General features: G+C 38.9%; 1 protein-coding gene across 2 annotated transcripts in view; it reads left to right on the forward strand.

Annotated features, from left to right (window-relative positions):
* por (Protein-serine O-palmitoleoyltransferase por) overlaps nucleotides 1-21,736 on the forward strand; it is a 40,474-nt gene that overhangs the window by 5,663 nt on the left and 13,075 nt on the right. For both annotated transcript variants that reach the window (XM_067110359.1, XM_067110360.1), the window contains exons 3-7: nucleotides 2,280-2,460; nucleotides 15,041-15,242; nucleotides 15,711-15,936; nucleotides 17,387-17,493; nucleotides 20,225-20,421. In XM_067110359.1, coding sequence (XP_066966460.1) covers nucleotides 2,280-2,460; nucleotides 15,041-15,242; nucleotides 15,711-15,936; nucleotides 17,387-17,493; nucleotides 20,225-20,421 — 913 coding nt within the window. The remainder of the gene's footprint in view (nucleotides 1-2,279; nucleotides 2,461-15,040; nucleotides 15,243-15,710; nucleotides 15,937-17,386; nucleotides 17,494-20,224; nucleotides 20,422-21,736) is intronic.

Raw genomic sequence — 21,736 nt, forward strand, 5'->3', positions numbered from 1 at the left:
GATGAAGGCATAAGCCATGGAATTAGGGCTTTCTTAATCTGCCTGGTAATGATAAGTTTGGATGTACTTTAACTACGATTTGTGAATGCTATTTCTGGAGATTTTCATCAACTACCCTGCGTGCAAATTTACTTCTGCTTTCAGATTTAGATATGTCTTGACATTTTCCCAGTTGGCTCTGTGGTAGCAGCAGGTCAAGTGCTTTCACTTCTTAGAAATGATGGGTCCCCTTTAATGTACTTGTCGTATTCATCCATAACCATGTTTGATCAGTCAAACCAGTTAAGCCCATGATGCAGACAAGGTTCCAGTCCAATTCTTGTTTGTTTTCAGAAGTTTTGAATACGCACAGAACTGCTGTATACAATTTTTCCCCAGAAAATCGACTTGGTTTCACCAGGTCGTGACGCTGTTTATTTATTCTCTGGGGCAGCAGTTATAGTACTTACTGTACTGTAATGGGTTTGTGTTGAAACCAGTGTGATTAAAAAATCATAGGTTAATTTTTACATATTTACAAACCCATTGTGTTGAAGTAATTGCCCATCCCCCAACCCACTAGTTCATTGCAGCTGGTTCAGACAACACAAACAGTGAGCCATTCTGTGAACAGAGGTTCTGTAGAGCTTTGATTTATTTACTCTTGGCTGGAACATGATGATTTCTTCACCTTCTGTGGACTGTCTGTAGTGCATGGCAGCACAGTAAGACCAATTTAAAGTAATGGATTTGGATATGCAAAAATGAGTTTTGTTTTTAAAAAACATTTCCATCATCAGACCAAGGACAAGTCATTTGGTAAGCAATTCAGAGAGCTTGCAGAAAATAAGCAGTAGCAGTCTTCTTTGTATACTCAGTGATCTTACAACATGGGCATCATCAGCCATATCTGTGTTGATGTGGAAACATACATAGTGACCCCATAACAAGCGTAATCAGAGAGACATGGATTAATTCGCGATAGATATTATTGTAGGTTATATTATGTAAATATATAGATAAAGAATTTTATCTTAATAACACTAGCTAGTTGTAGCAAATTAGAAATGCACTGTTCTTTTATTTAGTTGGTGGTGAATTTTTAATACTAACCAACTCCAGTGTTAATTCACTTCTCTGCCTGATTGAATTTTCAGGTACAGTATACAGCTTTTTGCCAAGAGGAAAAATTGCTACCCTGGACTTTCTGCAGTTTTGTAAGCTGACATGTTAGAGATCCCATTTCAGTACTGATCAACATACAGATACTGTTAGATAAAAGGGTTCTATTCAGTGCTGTTGAACTGATTAAGTGTCTCCCATGGTCAATTTTTCTAACAAGATTGGTTTAATCATATATTGAAAGATTTCATTATTGTGGAGTAGGCTTTATTTTTTTAATGCACCAACACAGTGGAGTGGATTACTTTCACTTTACCAAGTCTCCACGTAATCAGAGAAAATTCTACTCTTTGACAATTCCTCAAGGAAACCATCTCGCCCTATCTTTTGCACAAGCTTTTGTAGATAACTAGTTGGTGGCCAGCTTTTGCTGTACACTTCTTAGTGATGGACACACAACAGTTTGGACTCTTTAGATAGTACCGGGTAGGAGATTGGTATGGTTCTTTACATTGTGTCCATTTTCTTTGCATTTTTGGTTAAGTTAAACTAACCAATTCCCCGTTACCAATCCTAGTTGGCAGAGCAGAAGAGTCTGTGCCCCTCTTTATTCAGAGATCCCAGCTTTTTTGCAACACCAACTATGCTTTAGAATATTGCATTTTACTCCAAAGTGCCATCCAGTCAACTGCGTGGACTGATACAACACTGTCATTCAAGAAGATAATGAAAATAACACACTCATACTGTATTTCCATTGCTATCATGACCTTAATCCTGCCACAGCAGATGCCACTGGTTTCAATAAGGGTCATGATTTTCCTTCACCTCTCCAGATTGCTGGTGATTAAATGCCAAAACACTCATGTGACAGAGACTTGTTTTAGATGTGTAGAATTATCTTTAAAGATCATTGGTCTTCAGAAACCTGATTCAGATTTTATTTCCTTTTGCAGTGAGATAGCTGTTACAGTATTTCATTATAAGAAAATAACTTTATCAAGTCACATATTTCATAAGTGGTTTTTAAGTAATCTTTCATAAGTCAGGAGTACAGTACTTCACTTAAGTGGGGACTTTTGGACTTACGTATTTCTAATGATACTACATTTCCTATGTTTTAAAGAAATTTTTAATGTACCTGTGATCTAATTTCCAGCTCAAATTCTTGTTTTCAGGAAGTGTACGAATTACCTGAAGATGATGATGCTTGGGAAGAAGAAGAAGATGAAACAGTAACTCAGTTTAGCACATCAGAGTTATATGAATTTTGTGTTGTACCTACCCTCTCAGATTCAGTCCGACACCTTAGCAGTTTGCTTCTTTGGTCTTTAATATTCACCTTGACAACAAGAATTGGTGAGTTCAGTAAATAAATAGTTTACATTCTAACATTATAGGTACACAAAAACTTATTTTGTTCATGACACTTACCTGACTGATATATATATAGCTGTATTCTCCGAAAGGGACCAACAGAAATTCAAAAACTTACGGCACACGCAGTTGGGCCAGGTGGTTAGTACCCATTCCCGCCACTGGGAGGCGGGTATCAGGAACCATTCCCATTTTCTATTCAGATTTTCTCTCTGTCGCGGTATTGTCAACACCTGTTGTCAATACCTCCATAGTTGGTTTCGTAAACTTTTCCACTGAGTATTCTGATTGTCTTTTGGTTTTTTGACTTTGGATTTGTGGATAGGCATACGCTTCTTTGGACTGATTTGATTTTGGTTTTGGCTATTTCTTGAACAAGATGTCTGGTTCTAGTTCTGCTAGTTTCAGGGTGTGTGTTGTGAAGGAGTGTAAGGTGAGGCTACCCAAAGCTTGGTGAGACCCTCACACAGTATGCATGAGATGTAGGGGCATGTCTGTATGTTGGATGATCGCTGCAAGGAGTGTGAATCGTTGCCTGATTCTGATTGGAAGGCTTACGATTCTTACGTTCGCAAGCTAGAGCGTGACCGTGTAAGGAGGTCTTCCTCCAGGAGTGTGTCTGTTGGTGGGAGTCAGGGTATTAATTTATCTCCTGTTAATCCTACTAATGCTTCTCCTTTCCCTGTAGAGTCGCCTTCGAACCCTGTGATTGCATCTGCGGAAGGTAATGCCCTTGCGCAGATTTTGAGCTCCATTCGTACTTTGGAGTCTAAGGTGTTGGCGATTGAAAGTGCAGTGAAGTGTAGTGATCCCCCCAGTGTTGTGGAGGGGGCATCAGATCGGCCCTATAATGCCTCTAGGCCTGGACCTCTGCCGAACTCCCAGGACTTAGGGAATGGGCATGTCGAAAGCCGCAAGAGGGTTACGGGGACCCCCCACCGATCTGGCGTCCCTTCGGCAGGCCTTGTTGACGTCTCCCAGGCTGCCAAGGATCGTGCTCACGCACGGATCCTTGGACTGCTTCTGTCCTCCGGGCGCCCTCCACCACGTAAGGGGTCGGCGTTCTCGGTTGGACTCTCGTCCGTTCAAGAGGAGCTGCGTTGAAGAGGATGCTTCTTCTCCTCTTTCTCGTGCTTTGGAGTCTTCTCCCGACTGGCTGTGCGATTTGCCGCAGAAGAGGACCAGGACTTCTTCGGAGGAGGACGTTGCGAACGTCCCAGCCGCCCCAAGAAGAGAGCTCGTCGCCCCCTGGTAGAAGGAGGAGGACGTCTCCTTCCCCTCTTCTTCTCATAAGAGCAGCCCTTCTCCTGAGAGGGCTTCCTTTCCTTTCAGCGTCTTCTCCAGGATATGCAGCGGCAGTTAGCTTCCCTTCTCGCTGCTAAGGAGACGGAGCCTCGTGGGCGCCGTGGGATTTGACGCTGCTAGTTAAGAGATCTAAGAGGTCTCCCTCTCCTGCTCTTCGTTCGTCTCTCTCTCCTGCGGTTTCTCGTGAGTCGCCCTCATCGTTCATCGGATCATCAGCTCTCCTTGCCCGTCGTGATGCGCTGGCTGATCAGGGCGCTCCTCTTACAGCTCGGCTTGCCGCTAGTAAGAGTTCGCGCCAAGACGCTCTTCTTGACACTCCTCTTGCTTCGCTCTCGTTTTGACGTTCAGCAGGACGCTCCCAGGGCGCTCCTCTTCATTCCCGATCTCTGCACGACGCTCGTCAGGACTCGTCAAGAAGCTCGTCAGGTCGCTCGTCAGGACTCTCATCAGGGCGCTCGGCAGCTTGTGAGGCAGGGCGGCTCGTCAGGGCCTTCGGCTGCTTGTGAAGCAGGGCGCTTCGGCAGGGCGCGTCAGGGCCTCGGCAGGACGCTTCTGTACGAGTTGCTCCGGACTTTTCTGCTGCTTCTTCCCACGAGAAGAGGTCTCTGGGCCGAATTGGACCCAAAGGTCTTAGTCTCCCTCTAGCCCCGGAAGACTCTCCTGTCGCTCCTGTCGAAGAGGGTGGTTTGTCTCAGGAGTCGGACTCTGCAGAGCAGGAGCAGCCCCCTCTGTCGTCTTTCTCCGACTACCGGGTTTTGGCTAGTATGCTTAAGGAACTTTTTCCAGATAAATTTCAGCCTACTGCTCCTCTTTCCCCTCCTTCGCAGTTAGCTTCCTCGAAGGTGAGAAATCGCCTGCTTCGTGCAAATGAAGACTTCTCTTGCTACTAGAAAAGCTCTCAAGAGAGTCAACTCTTGGATGGAAGATAGGAAGTCTCAAGGAAAATCTTCCTTCGCTCTACCCCGTCTAGATTGTGCGGGAAAGCTGGAATGTGGTATGAGACGGAGAGGAAATTGGCTCAAGGGTTCCTTCTTCCTCTCAAGGCGACTTTTGCGAGCCTCGTTGATGCTTCAAGGAGGTCTCTCCTTTCTTGGCGCCAGAAAGTGTCCTGGACTCTTTCTGAGACCGACCACCATCTGAAAGGCCTTTTCAAGTCTATGGAGGTCTTTAACTTTCTGGATTGGTGCTTGGGGGCCTTGGACTTGAGGACTCGTAGTCCAGATTCTATTTCTCTGGGGGAGCTGTCCAGTGTACTGTCTTGCATGGACAAGGCCGTCAGGGATGGCGCAGATGAACTGGTACAACCCTCCTAAAGAAGAGGGCTTTATACTGCAATTTTGCTGCCAAGTCGGTTTCTCCTGTTCAGAGGGCTGAGTTACTTTTTGCCCCTCTGTCTAGCCATCTCTTCCCCCAGCCGCTTGTCAAGGATCTCGCCTCCAGCCTTAAGGAGAGGGCTACTCAGGATCTCCTTGCACAGTCTTCCAGACATCCTAGTGTCCCTTCCACGTCATCGCAGGGACTACCCTCGAAGAGACAGAAGCCCTTTCGTGAGAGATCTTCCTCCTCTAGACCCTTTTCGCGAGGAAGAGGCCTCTCCAGAGGTGGAGCCCCTTCTTCCCAAAGGGGCAAGAAGTGACTTTCTCCACCTCCAGACACCAGTAGGAGCCAGGCTTCTCCTGTTTTCGGAAGCCTGGAAAGTAAGAGGGGCGGATTCCTGGTCCCTCAATGTAATCAAGAAAGGTTACAGGATCCCGTTCCTCGAAAACCCCCTCTGTCCTCAACTCCCAGAGATCTGTCGCCTTCTTACCGTCCGGAGAAGCAACAGATCCTTTTAGATCTGCTGGAAGAAATGATCGAGAAGAGGGCCATAGAGCGAGTCCTGGATCTGGAGTCTCCAGGTTTTACAATCGTCTCTTCCTGGTTCCAAAACAGTCACGGGGGTGGAGACCAGTCCTGGACGTCAGCAGACTGAACAATTTTGTCGTCAAAGAAAAGTTCAAAATGGAAACGCCCCAGTCTGTTATCAATGCGCTGCGACCAGGCGATTGGATGGTCTCTCTGGACCTCCAGGACGCTTATTTTCATGTCCCCATTCATCCTCAGTCGAGAAAGTTTTTGAGATTTTTCCTGGGGGGAAGAGTGTACCAGTTCAGAGCTCTCTGTTTCGGACTGAGTACAGCTCCTATGGTGTTCACAGTCCTGATGAGGAACGTTGCCGGTGGCTTCATCTTGCGGGTATAAGGATCTCGCTCTATCTGGACGACTGGCTCATCCGAGCCACATCGGAAGAAAGGTGTCTGGAGGACTTACATTCAACTTTGGAGCTGGCCAGAAGTCCCTGGGACTTCTTGTGAATTTAGAGAAGTCGCATCTGATCCCCTCTTAGTCCATTCTTTATCTGGGGATTCAGATGGATTCAGTGGTTTTTCGAGCCTTTCCATCCCAGGAACGTCAGCAGCACTGCTTCGTAAAAGTTTCGGCCTTCCTAGGGAAAGAAACATGCTCGGTGAGGGAATGGATGAGTCTGCTGGGGACCATTTCATCACTAGAGAAGTTTGTTTCCCTGGGGAGGTTGCATCTCAGACCCCTACAGTTCTTTCTTGCGGAGAACTGGAAGAACGAGGATCTGGAGGAGTCTCTCAGGATCTCTCTCTCTGTCAAGGACCATCTTCGGTGGTGGTTCGATCCCTTAAAGTTGGCAGAAGGGGTCTCTCTCTCTCCTCAGAACCCCGACCTAGTGTTGTTTTCCGGCGCGTCCATGTCGGGATGGGGAGCAACACTGGGGAGAAGTGTCAGGCACCTGGAAAGGGGAACAGGTGTCCTGGCACATCAATCTAAAAGAACTGAAAGCGATTTTCTTGGCTCTTCAGTTCTTCAAGATCAAGTTGCAGGCCGGGTAATTCAAGTCAACTCAGACAACACCACGGCCCTGGCGTACCTCAAGAAACAGGAGGTACTCATTCTCAGTCCCTGTTCTTGATTGCCAAAGAGATCCTGCTGTGGGCACATTCTCGTCGGGTGACAATTCTCACTCGTTTCGTAGCAGGGGTCGAGAATGTGCGCGCGGACCTTCTCAGTCGGCAGCATCAGCTTCTTCCAACAGAGTGGACTCTGAATGCGGAAGTGTGTCAGGAGCTTTGGAAGCTTTGGGGACGTCCCTGGTGGACATTTTGCAACTTCAAGGACCACAAGGCTGCCTCTTTACTGCTCTCCCGTTCTCGACCCAGGGGCCCTAGCAGTAGATGCCTTTCTCTGGGACTGGAAGGGTCTAGATCTGTATGCCTGTCCCCATTCAAGATTCTGGGGAAGTCGTCAGGAAGTTTGTAGCTTCAGAAGGGGACGAGAATGACTTTAATCGCCCCCTTTTGGCCTTCAGCGGAGTGGTTCACAGAGGTCATGTCTCTCTTGGTGGATTTTCCAAGAACGCTTCCTTTGAGAACAGATCTTCTCAAACAACCCCACTTCGAGAGGTACCACAAAAACCTTCCCGCTCTGAGTCTGACTGCATACAGACTATCGAGAAGTTGCTCAGAGCGAGAGGTTTTCTAAACCAGTGGCTAAGGCGATCGCCAACGCCAGGAGAGCCTCATCCAGCGCAGTGTACCAGTCTAAGTGGGTCATTTTTAGGAAGTGGTGCAAACTTAAGGGAATTTCCTCTACCACAACCTCTGTGTCCCAGATAGCGGACTTCCTTTTTTATTTGAGAAAGGATTTAAAGCTGGCAGTCCCTACCATCAAAGGCTATAGGAGTATGCTGTCAGCGGTCTTTAGGCATAGAGGCCTTGACTTATTGGACAATAAAGACCTTCATGATCTTCTAAGGTCTTTTGAGACGTCTAAGGTAGCCGCCCCTAAGTTACCTTCGTGGAATTTAGATGTCGTTCTAAAATTCCTGATGTCCAAGAGATTTGAACCTTTACATTCTGCTTCCTTCAAAGATGTAACCAAGAAAGCTATTTTCCTAACTGCTCTGGCGACGGCGAAGAGGGTTAGTGAACTTCAAGCGATCAGCAAGATTATAGGTTTCAGAGGCCCTGATGCTGTCTGTTCTCTGAGCCCTATGTTTCTTGCCAAGAATGAAAACCCGTCTTCCCCTTGGCCCAGGTCCTTGAAATTAAGGGGCTTGACGAACATCACTGGACAAGAACCTGAGAGAACCCTGTGTCCTGTCAGGGCTCTGAAATTTTATTTACAGAGGACCCAGGATTGTAGAGGTCCTTCTAGCAATCTTTGGTGCTCGGTTAAGAGGCCTGATATACCTCTCTCGAAGAATGCCCTGGCGTTCTTTTTACTGAAGCACCTTCATAGACGCCCATTCCAGTGTGCTGAGACGAGGATTTGAGAACTTTGAAGGTCAAGGCTCACGAAGTGAGAGCCATTGCTACCTCAGTGGCTTTCCAGAAAACCAGTCTCTCAATGACATTCTGGGTGCCACTTTTTGGCGGCTAATTCTGTCTTCGCTTCTCATTATCTTACAGAAGTAAAGACGTCATATGAGAATTGCTGTGCGCTGGGGCCTTACGTTTCCATAAATATGATCTTGGGGGCAGAAAGCGACTCTCATCCTCTCCTTTAGTTTTGTTTTTGTGTGTTTTTAAATATTTTGATGTGTTGTTTTTATGGTTGTTGGGTCTCCACCAGTGGTGGTCGCCCCAGTCCTTAGTTTATGTTAATTATTCTTGACGTAACTAGGCTTGGTCAGGTGGTTGTTTAGTTTGTCGCTTGCCCTCACAGTAAGGTCATATGGTCTAGTCACATTGTGGTCTCGACCCCGTTGACAGATCATCTAGATTTCACCAGCTTTATAGGTCTCTACCTCGCTGGAGTTCTCTAGTAAAGCAGAAGCAGACTTGGGTGACAGTAATCACGAAGTCAGCAATGCTAACAGGTAAGGAACCAAGGCGTCAATCGCCTACATATGTTTGTTTCCTAAATCCTATTCTGTCTCTTCCCACCGCCAATGGTGGGATTCAGCTATATATATATCTGTCAGGTAAGTGTCATGAACAAAATGATATTTTTATGATAAAATAAAGTTTGTTCATACTTACCTGGCAGATATATATAATCATAGTACCCACCCTCCTCCCCTCAGGAGGCAGTAGTTCTAGTTTCTAGAAAATCTGAATAGAAAATGGGAATGGTTCCTGATACCCGCCTCCCAGCGGCGGGAATGGGTACTAACCACCTGGCCCAACTGCGTGTGCCGTAAGTTTTTGAATTTCTGTCGGTCCCTTTCGGAGAATACAGCTATATATATATCTGCCAGGTAAGTATGAACAAACTTTATTTTATCATAAAAATATCATTTTTAATAAATAAGTGCTTGCATATTAAATGAATTTTCCATAATGCCTGTGTAGGTTCACTCTTTTGAGGTATTTTGACTGTCAAAATGTTTTCTTTGTAAAGAGCATATTGTATTAAATCATATGCAGTACAGGCAGTCCCCGGTTTACAATGGGGGTTCCGTTCTTACGCCATGTCGTAAGCCGAAAATCGTCGTAAACCGAAAAATTGTCGAAAATCATCAAAAATCCTAAGAAAACCTTACTTTTAATGCTCTGGGTGTATTGAAAATGATGTGAACTGCATTTTTATTGAGTTTTTCAACAAAAAACCTCCAAATATTGATTATTCTGCCGTTTTGGAACCATATTTCTTCCATCGGATCGACGTACGACGCGTCGTAACCCTGGAACATGCGTCGTAAACCGGGAAATAATTTCTGATGAATATATTTGAAAAGCGTTGTAACCTTGGAATATCGTGAGTCGGACCCGTCGTAACCTGGGAACTGCCTGTATTGTTTTACAAATTTTTGTCTTTCATATTTACTGAGAATTTAAAATTGTTAAACATTTTTGTCACTGGAAACTGAAAAGCAGATGTCTGAACACAGGGATGCTGTTTTGTAAGCCAGCACTGTAATATTTATCAAGTGGGTTTAGCATATGCATGGTTGTATGGTCTCCTTGCATTTAACAACTGAACTTTCTGTAATAATAATTAATGTAGAAGAGAATTTTAAAAATGTTGTCACGTATCTTACCAGTGCCCCTGCCATTCTGCATATGCTGGATGGCTATAAAATTTTCTAAAGCCCTTCCCATCTGCTAGATTAGCTAAATTTATTTTTTTTTTTAAAGAAAAATTCCAGTCATTCAGAATGTTTATAAACAGTATGGGAAGAAAAGGCCTAAAAATTCCAAATATTCTTCATGACACCACCCTGAAACTATATCAAGAAAAACTTAACTCTTGGGAAATAAATTTGATTTTCTCTTTGTAGAATTACATTCCTAAATAATCAGCAGTAGAATAGGATGCATCAATAAGACTGGAAAACAAATTGAAACTTGATCCTCATGTTGTCAGGGGTTATAGAAGCAATATAATTGAGAATTAAGAATGAACAAGAAAGATGGCATTGGAAGCATCCAAAGCAAATCAGAGGGTAAAGTTGAGCTTATTAGCAAGTGAATGAAGAGTTGATTTATTAAATCACTGATCATTAAAGCTAACTCTTATGACAGGACCTCTCTCTAACAAAGTGGTCTACAAAATTAAGCAATTTGACCTTTAAGGTAAGTCCTTGCTCTTTGTCACTGGTGAGGTATAGCAGCCCCCAGTTTGCAGATTTTGACTGGAATGAATACACACAGAAATAATCATGGTGGCCTTCTTTTATTGGTGAATTTCAAAGACAGTGAGAAAACAATAAAATATTTGTGAATCATTGATTACTAAATTTTGAAGAGACAGTCACCTCCTTCTTCAGTTAGCTTATTGGCATATGTAAAACAAAAGTTCATGCCTGTGCGTAAGCATAGCTCAAGTTTTGAAAAGTCTTATTTTTATGTAAGGAACAACTTTTGTACAGTACAGTTCTCAAAATACCCATCTTCCAACCTCTTTGATCGACAGTTGCGGAGGTTGAGTAAAGAATTGTTTCTGCCAGTGGGTTTTTAACCATGCTCCAATCATCATTTAGATTTTGAGTTGTCTGTAAACCATTGGTTTGTATGATTGTAAATATATGAATTGTTGTTAGTTTTAAGAATTGTATGCACAGTCTATCATCTTTATCACAGGCAATATAAAAGTAATGTTACCATATTGAAAACCACATGATTTTTACCATACTCATTGTGATGAAGGTGTATGTGATTAGGGAGAGAGAGAATCTGCCAAGAGAGAGAGAGAGAGAGAGAGAAGAGAGAAAGAGAGCACTAACATGATACCCAGACAAAAGTGAACACGAATATGATGCTTGTACATGCATAAGCCTGCAATTTAATGTGTGTAAGAACACATTCATCCTTAGATTGGGAAATTACTGATCATGTTAACACAGTAACAACTCTTTGTCCCAGTCAGTTATGACCCCTAGGATGTTGAATATTGGAAAAATTTATTTATTATATTGTATATATACAAACTACAAAGCTATAAAGTCCCGGCTCTGTACTTTATGAGTTTTCTGACTTGGAGTGCTTTCACATTAATAGGCTATGTATCCAGCAAAGTTAGGCATAGGTTTGGGTTAGAATTATATGGGCTGTGGGTCAGCTATGTAAGTTACCTTATTTCTCATTAATATATACTAATGGATTATTGTACTTTTATAAGCAAATGTACCAGTCCGGTTGATCATCAAGAACCCCAAAAACTGAATGCGTATGATCAGTATTATTACTTGCAGCCAAGTCATATCGTGCAGTATTAGAAATATTCAATGCATGAAGACAGTAAAGATTGAGGTAAACAGAAATGATCAAGCCATGTACTAATGTGAACCACTCACTTGAGCAAGTCAACCCTGAACCCTGGCCAAATCCTAGTCAGGTACACAGCCTACCCTAGACAACCACTGTAATTCTATAACACCCACACAAGATAGTGTATCATTATATTGTACCCTTAAATACAGCCAGTTAAGCACATTTTTCCTTAAAATACCCAAATACATTATTGTACAAAACTGTAAGAGAGCAAAGCTAAATTCAGGTATTATGATTCATAGATGACAACTTTGATGTTATGTACAGTATTAGACATATTCAATAAGTTACACTATAGATTCAAGAGTAAAATGTATACATGCACTACATTTTTTTGCACCTGTGATCAGCTCATTTTCTAGGCTATCATACTTCAAATCCCTACCTAGTAATGAAAAGTAGCACTCTGCAAGTAGTATGTTCTAGCACCAGTCAGTCTCTTGTTTCACCATTCAAGATCAATGTTTAGCATTCAACTTCTTGCACATTTTGCTCACTGAGCATGCTGAGTGGGTTAGATTGTTCGGTAGTATGCCTTACAGTAACATTGAGCATACTCTGCCATGCATTCAGTTAATTTGTACTGCATAATGCCCAAGCCAGAATTTACTCATAACCTAATCATCTTATTAGTGTTTGAATGTAATTATGGGTCTGTCATGTATGTCTTAACGTAGACATGTTCAGTTCCAAGCCGATCGCAAGATGTTGCATCATGTTAAGAGAGCATAGAAGAATATACAAAATACATAAGCATATAATATAGGATCATAACAAACATATGAGAATTGGAGCTCAATACACAATAGGGAATCATATCCTTCATATATGAGGTAGAACTTTCTGGATAGAAGCCTGTGTGTCAAGTTCAATACTAACACAATAATAATTGATTCTGCTTATACACTTTAACATGATGAAACATCTTGCAATCAGCTTGGGACTGAACGTGTCTACTGATGACGTTATAACAAGTCATGCACTTACATTAAGACATACATGACAAGTCTCCTCCCCCTTTACATGTGACTAAGAAACAACTGTTTTCTCAACACTTACAAATCTAATCTTTCAGGAAGTTTTCCTCTACTCACTCTGTTAGAGAGTACTAGAGGTGTGTTCTGAGCTTGTGCAAGATTTTTCCTCTCTATTTGCAGTTGGTGGTTCAATGCCTTGGTGAGCAGTTTGTACTAATTAAGTCTGAGGTATTTGAATCTTGTAATTCTGTATTATCTGTACTGAATGACTGCAACTGACCAACATGACATTTTACAATCTTTCCACCGACATTAACATCATAATGTAAATTTCCTATCTTCCCGACAATTTCTTCTTGTACCCATTTTTCTGGTGTATTGTATGACTTTACCATGACATGACTTGAAGGAGTGAAATGTTTACAGTACATAGCTTTTGGGAATTTTCATCCGTGAAGAGCAGTTGAAATGCTTGTCTTAAGTCTACCTCTGAAAATACTGAACATCCTGACAATGTTGCAAACTTGTCTTTGGGATTTGGCAGTGGATGTTGAGCTGCTTGCAATTGTAGATTTATTGTTACTTGTAATCTCCACATAACCTATCTTGACCATTGTCCATAACAATCAGACTAATGGTGTAGCCCAATCTGAATATTCTACCTTTTCCCCAGTTCTTCGTTGGAGGGGTGGATAGAGCTGTCGCCTGACACGCTGTTCCCCAGCGTTCGACTCTCCTACCCGACTAATGAAGAATTAGAGGAATTTATTTCTGGTTATAGAAATTCATTTCTCATCATAATGTGGTTCGGATCCCACAATAAGCTGTAGGTCCCGTTGCTAGGTAACCAGTTGGTTCTTAGCCACGTAAAATAAGTCTGATCCTTCAGGCCAGCCCTAGGAGGGCTGTTAATCAGCTCAGTGGTCTGGTTAAACTAAGATATACTTAACTTCTACCTTTTCCCATGTCTTAACGTAAGCACAAGACATTATATAATGTCGTTGGTAGACACGTTCAGCTGATTGCAAGATGTTGCATCATGTTAAAGTGCACTGTATAAGTATAATCAATTATTATTGTGTTAGTATTGAATCCAACACACAGGCTTCGATCCTGTAAGTTCTACCGTATATATGTAGGATATGATTCCTGATTGTGGATTGAGCTCCGTTCTCATATGTTTGTTATGATCCTATATTATACGCTTATGTATTTTATATATTCTTTTACACTCTCTTAACATATAGTTTACCCAATAAACACAAGCAAGAAGATATCTCTTTATTATCGCCCCTCATCCTCGGCCCTCTGCAACAAAGAATGGGATGGTCGAACATATATTAAAATAGCATCTTTCTCTACCACAGGTAAGAGGAAACAACAAATTTAGTTATGACATATAATAATCAAGATGGAGATGTCTTAACAGGGTCAGAGATAATCATAAAACCCTCCTAAGTTGGAAAAGGAATGAATAATATCATAAATCAGAGGTTGCCAAGAGATTACTGTTGTGGTTAATTATCCATGCAAATTCTCAAATCTGTAAAATGTCAGTTTTCGCTGCTTTTTAACTGATTGAATGTAAAATGTTTGGATGAAATCAGAGTATTTTATGTACCAAAGAGACAGGGAGAGATACACTGTTAGCTATATAGACACCCATGGTGCTCAGACAAACACACATATGCAGGCACCCACACAAACAAACACAAACAAGAGGAAATATGGTGTGCACAGGTGCTTGAATGCATTCATTCTGTGGTTTCAAAATGACCAACAGTATTAATGCTATACAGGTGAATTACCAGCAGAAATTTTCTGTACCAGGGTTCAGCGGTTTTCCTAGTGTGAAAAGTCTTTGGAATTTTCTGTACTGTACCAGTGTTCAATGGTTTTTGCTAGTGTGAATGTGAAAGTCTCTGGTAAGTGATAATTTGTAACATATATTGCAATGATTGCAAAACTCATGTGGATAAGAGATGTAGATTGCTTAGCATTTTATTTCACTTCTTTTAACATTTTTAATGGCAGTTGGGAACAAATTTTGAAACAGTGTACTGTACATGTGAAAATTCTATTCCTCTTGAGACCTGAGTGCTCTTATGTAATTAGTTACAGTATAGGAAATGTTCAACAGGAAAAAAAATTTTAAGTTTTTAACTTGTAAGGGGCTGACTTGTAGGGATGCTGTGAGTTGATTAAACTGTTTTTTCGTAGGAAAACTATTAAAAATGATGAGTCATTTTTTGTGTTGTTAGTAGACTCCAGTAAGTTGTTACCAGGACTAGTTCATACTTGTAACATAGCTACTGGTGTTTAGTATGGAGTATAAGTGCAATAACTCACTGTGGGGTTCTCATATTACAGGTGACTCAGATAAAAAAAAAAATTGTGCTAGAGGCAAACAGACTGTATTACCCTTCTGTCACTCATGCTCTGTCAATGTTTTCCTCCGAGTTGTTTACATTTTTTTTTTTTTTTTTTTTGCTTCAGTCCGCCCTCCTGCATGGCTTGTACACCTGATATCAACTGCATGTGGTTGTGTGGTGGCTTGGCAACTGTTTGGACCTAGAGTGCTGTTCATGATGTATTTAATACTGGCTGGAACCCTGGCCTTGTTCTGCTCAGACAAACTGCTACATTCGCGTAGGGGTCCATGGACTTGTGCGTCTTGCGTAGTTTTTCTGATATTATGGTAAGCACTGTTTTGTTATTCGGAAGTAACAGTTAGAATTACTTTAGGTATTTAAAGTGTATATTTTCTTTATTTGATCATAAGTGGAATTTTTGTTCCTGGAATAGCATACGTAGTTTGAAATATTGCAAAATCATCTTCCAATGAAGAAGGCTTTAGACATAGAAACATCTAATTTATGTGGTACATCTTTCATTGGAAGGAACTGTCACTTCGATGATTAATAAATCATAAAGAATGAATTGAATAATTACTCATTTGATTGGCATCGTCATATTCTTTACCCATTGTTTGCGATGTATAAACTCACAATTTTCTTTTGTTTAGTTATATGTGAGAATGAAATTATGATTTCTTTTAATAGTTATCTTAGAGAGCTAATCCTGTGAGTCAAGAATTTGGGTCTTAAAACATCAAATATATTACAATATATGTAATATTGAAAATAATTCTTTTTGTTCACAACAGTGAATTGTGGTGGGCAGATCCTGTGGAATGGCACAGTATACGAGGAGCACAAATGATTATATTGATGAAGATAGTATCTATTGCTTTTGACCTGGATGCATCAGTTCTTTCATCTCGTCCAAATCTAATTGAAATAGCAGGTTATATCATGAATCCTGGCACCGTTATCTTTGGACCCTGGATATCACTAGATTCTTACAGGAAGGTGTTGCAGCCTTTATCAGTTGTAAGTATTAATAAGTTTTTAATGCTGTACTTTTAGTTTAGTACTTTAATGTAATGAGTGCATATCCATTACCTGTAGGCGTTACTACTGTAAAGGGTTTTTGCAGCATCCATTTGGCCCTTAGCTGCATCCACTTTTTAGCATTTTATGTTACCTCCATTCCTTCTTTCTTTTTCCAGCTTGCTGTCCAACCACTTCAGCCCCCTCTTTTCACTGTATTAAGTGCTGAATGGCTGAAAGTGCCTCAGTGCTAGCTTTATAGGTAAATTTTCATAAATCAAATCATTTCATATTGAAAGATCATAGGATTTGGTAAACCACTCTTCTATTCTCAGATACATCTGCTTTGTTAAATGTTCTTCAGAGACTGTAATATGGATGTATATGTGATATATAGTATCTACTTTAAATAAGTATCCATATCTTATAAACTGGATGCTGCATTAGGAAGCTGCACAGTTCATCATATTATTTCTGTATTCAGATTCTGACTTTGTCTTTAATATCATACATCTGTTTCATGGTCACAGAAATTTAATCCTAATTTGATTGCCTGTCTTGATGTTATCTGTGTTGATGCTTTTTACAAAGAACTACTTGTCAGCTTAAGCATGAGTAGCTATGGCAGCAGTAAACAGTAAAATCTATTTTTAAAAATTATTCTTATGTATTATGAAGTCAATGCAGTGTTCTGAATGGCTGCTAAATAGGCTTTTATGAAAGTTTGGGTCAATAAACCTTCTATTTCATGACATGTAGTTGAGAACAAGTCTTCTGAAAATCTGTTGTCCTGACCAGGTTTGGACACAGGCTAGCTGTCAGTTTGACAGGTTTTTTGATCTGTTGAGGTGACCTGTTTCAAGAGATTCTTGATCTCATTGCTTTTCCCAGGAATGCTGATTGGTGATTTTACAGTCTAATTTCATAGCTGTTGAAGTGTCAATTTGTCTTTAGTTGATATCAGTGTGTATGAAACTGATTACAGTAATTTCACTTTTTACTAAATTGATTACTAAGCAAATTATGCATTTTGAATCTTTTGGAAATGTTAGAAGATTCTGAGATTTACCTATTAATCTTTAGTAAAATTCCCCCAAAAGATTAATTCTATTTAAGAATATACCTCAAAAATATTGTATTAAATTTTTCATTCTTTGATTTCACCTATGAGCTTACAAATTTGGTAAATTATTTGATAATCAAGATATCTGTGTTTTCTCTAAATGTTTTGGAAGGTGATAAAAGATCAGTAAAAGGTCTCCTTAAAAGTTATCATTCATTGTGCTTGTTATTTGCCAATTAAGTCCTGTTTGATACCTGATTTTCAAATTTATTGCAAATATGCCATGGTGTACCTGGTATTGCAGAGCAGTCTCCTAATACAGTACAGAATTAATTTGTGTACGTATACACATGCAAATAAATGCTTTTCATTCTATTTAATTTTCAGAACTTGATGCTGATTGCAAATATTGTTAGTAAACTTGTGGCCAGTGCAATTTATCTCCTTTTCTCCACTTGCTTTGTCTCATGGCTGGTTCCTGATAACCTATCCAGGTATGGTGTCAAGAAGAGTTTTGTGTCCAAGAACGTACTTGTTGTACTTAGATTGTTTCCTCAATTATCTGAAGTGATTCACCTGAGGTTTCTTCAGCTAATGGAAAAACCTTGATAATGAACAGTAGACAACCCAGGCCAGGTGATCAAGGCAACATTCATGATATTTTTCAGTAGTTTCGTTTACATAGAATGTAAAAAAGTTAAACCACTTAATGCATTGAATTGACATTACAAAAATTTAAGCGTGTCTAAAAACAAAGTTTCTGTAAATAATTCCATAGTGCAGAGAGTTATCGTTCACTTTGATTCTCTGTTCATTTCCATTCATGTACTTTATTCATTTACTCTACCACTGATCTTATATTACATCGTACTGGATAGTAAATGGATGAGTGTACTACATGGAAGTAATCAGAAAAGAATACTAAAAATAACTCAGATTAAGAATGGTTATTTTGCAGACTATATACCCTGTTAACTCCTTTTAATTTTAGATCTCTTTTCATTCTTTCTCTTGATTTAAAGTTACTGTGTATCTTTCAGATATTTGGGGGAAAATATGTGTTTATGTAGTGTCAATGATTGACAGCATTAAACAGGCAGTAGAACTTTGGACACATGCTGCTGCCTGGCTTGTAATTTTTGTATCCAGTATTTCTTCTTTTATGTGTATCTTCTAAAACCAAAAGGAAGGGTGCATGCGAACCATAGGATTTTATTAAATACAAGTAACCAGATTGCTAGTACAGTACAGTATAATTATATGTCTAAATATATATATATATATATATATATATATATATATATATATATATATATATATATATATATATATATATATATATATATATATATATATATATATATATATATATATATATATATATATATATATATATATATATATATATATATACATATGTGTGTGTGTGTGTATGTATATGTATATATATATATGTATATATATATACAGGTATATATATATATATTTATATATACAGGCAGTCCCGGTTTACGACGGGGTTCCATTCTTATGCCGCGTCGTAAACCGAAAGATCATCGTAAATCGTCAAAAATCCTAAGAAAACCTTACTTTAAATGCTCTGGGTGTATTGAAAATGATGTAAACTGAGTTTTTCATCAAAAAATCTTCAAAATTTCTATTATTCTGCCATTTTGGAGCCATATTCCTTCCGTCGGATCGGCGTACGATGCGTCATAACCCTAGAACATGCATCGTAAACCTGGAAACGATTTCTGATGAATATATCTGAAAAGCGTTGTAACCTCGGATTGTCGTAAGCCAGACTCGTCATATATATATATATATATATATATATATATATATATATATATATATATATATATATATATATATATATATATATATATATATATATATATACATATACATATATAATATACAGTATATTGTATATGTATGTGTGTATATATATTGCTAGTACTGTACAGTATATGTGTATATATATATCTAAATATATTATTTATATATATATATATATATATATATATATATATATATATATATATATATATATATATATATATATATATATATGTATATATATATCTAAATATATTCAGTATATATATGTATGTATGCATTGTATGCATGCATGTATAAGTTTAGACAAAGTCATATTTAATGTTGAATGTCAGAAATTTTGACTAAGGGCCAAAAGAATTGAAGAAAAGGATAGAGAAAGTGTGGGAAGAAAAAGAGATTGAGAAAAAATATTTAATTTTTAGGTCCTGAAAGAATATGTTGCTCCAAAACTACAGCAGGATAGACAACCTAATACAGTTGTTGCCAAGATCTTAAGGAAATAAAACAAGGTTTGGGTTAGGAAGCATAGTCAGGCCTTACCCTATGTGAAATGATAACACTGCATTGTGAAAGCTGTTCAGTTCAGTTATTATGTAATACTGTATAAATGTAGGGAGAGAATTGCAAACCTTCTAAGTTGAATAAAAAATTATCATCTTACAATAAATGTGGTATAATATGACACAGCAGATATTTCAGTGCTGCATTTGAAGAAGAAAGACTGTAACACGCTGAAACAGTGATTGAAAGAATACATGTAGAAGGAAAGCCAACAAGGTCAGTTTGTGACATAAAGAATCTAGAGAAGAGATAAGTACAGGTCAGGTTTACAATATTACCTTTGATTAGGTCCCATCAAGAAAAGAAACAATAGAAGTACTCCAAAGACTCACAAAGAAATATCAATTTATAGTAAATAGGATGAAGAATATGAATTATAACACTTAAATTAAATATTTGGTATTGAAGTAGATTCAGCATTTGGAAATGAATTATTTGAGACAAGTATGAAGCACAGTAATTGAGGAATAAAAGGAGATTAACACATGAAATGTATGGAATGCTGTACACTACTGTAATAACAAACACAAAAAGATTGGGGGATTGGTTTATATGTCCCATTAGTGTCAGAAATACAAGCTTTGGGTGTGATATATGTATCTTGGGGTAGTTTCCATAGTACTTTATAATTTATGTTATAGCAGATTCCTAAATTATTAAATTTGAATCTATGAGTAGCTGAATTAATAATAAAGAGTAACAAAATGATATGACAGTTTTGTCTGTTCTATTTTGAGTCTTTTCATGTGTGTGGTAGTGCAAATAAATGCATAAGATCTTTAGGACAAGACAACAGAACTAATATAGTTAATTTTCCAGGTGGATGATGGCCTATAGAAAAGCACTCTCATTTCGGTCAAGTCACTACTTTGTGTCATACTTCAGTGAGGCATCAGCTTTACTTGCTGGGTTAGAAGTCGGTGCAGTAGCAAAACCAGCATATATTGAAATACCTCGTTCTCTTGTTGAAGTTGTTATATATTGGAACATGCCAATGCATCACTGGTTGAAAACGTGTAAGTATGCTTATTCCTTTCACATAAGTATGGTATTTTAACCTTATGATATATACATTACAGTGTGGATAAGGTTTACTGTATATATCAGTTTACAGTATATAATGTACTTTAAAAACAAAATAATCATACAGATATAACCTTGCTTACAGTAGGCTTTTATCACTGAAGGAAGGCCAAGTGCCAAAAAGCATGATGCTTATAGGTTTGAGATTGGGGTAAGGTGTGGTTTTGTTACTAATGTAATTCATAATATAATTGAATTTATATCATACAAAATTATAGCAAACTCTAGCAGAGTTATTGAAGACATAAAATAATGGCTAGGCTTATGGCTTTAGATCAACATTCAGAAAATAGTGGTATACTGTATCTCCTTACATAAGTCAGCATAACCTATGTAAGATACCGGTATATTTTATGATATACCTTCCCATCATTTTATGATTACTATACTGTATCATGTTTTAAAAAATTTGACTTGTACAACATTAGCAAAAAATGTACTATCCAACTGTTTTGTGCATTTATAATGTGTACCTGGCAATAACAAACACAGAGGTAAGAGACAAATATCTGACTGCAAGTGTGGCTAAGATCTCATAAGGGTATGATAAAACTCAAAGATCTCATTTAGCTAATAGAAAAGCAGACATAAACAGATGTATTGCATCATAAAACTTTTAAAGAAAGTGTAGAATCATAAAGTGCATGTCATCAGTTTACACAGTACCATTGTATACACAATCCTCAGTAGCAATATTAAACATGTATGTTAATGTCTCGTGTATTTTCTGTACTTTAGCTTTTATCGTTATTTCTTGTGTATTTTTTGTACTGTAGCTTTTATTAATATTAAATTATAATGTGGATTCACCTTGTACACAGGAGTACCAAAACAAAGCAGTAATGCTACCAGGCATATACTGTAATGTTACAGTATGTATCTACAGTCTGCAGTACCTAGTAACGTTAAGTATACCTTAGTTTTACCAGACCACTGAGCTGATTAACAGCTCTCCTAGGGCTGGCCCGAAGGATTAGACTTATTTAACGTGGCTAAGAACCAATTGGTTACTTAGCAACGGGACCTACAGCTTATTGTAGAATCCGAACCACATTATAGTGAGAAATGAATTTCTATCACCAGAAATAAATTCCTCTAACTCTTCATTAGCCGGCCGGAGAGTCGAACTCGGGCCTAGCGAGTGCTAGGCCACAACTCTACTGACTCGCCCAAGGAAGAGCTTTAGTACTCAGCAATATGAACCTGTATGTTACTGGCTTATGTATTTGCTATACTGGACTCTTTATC

Source organism: Macrobrachium rosenbergii, chromosome 10, assembly GCF_040412425.1.
Source record: "Macrobrachium rosenbergii isolate ZJJX-2024 chromosome 10, ASM4041242v1, whole genome shotgun sequence".
Taxonomy (NCBI): Eukaryota; Metazoa; Arthropoda; class Malacostraca; order Decapoda; family Palaemonidae; genus Macrobrachium; species Macrobrachium rosenbergii.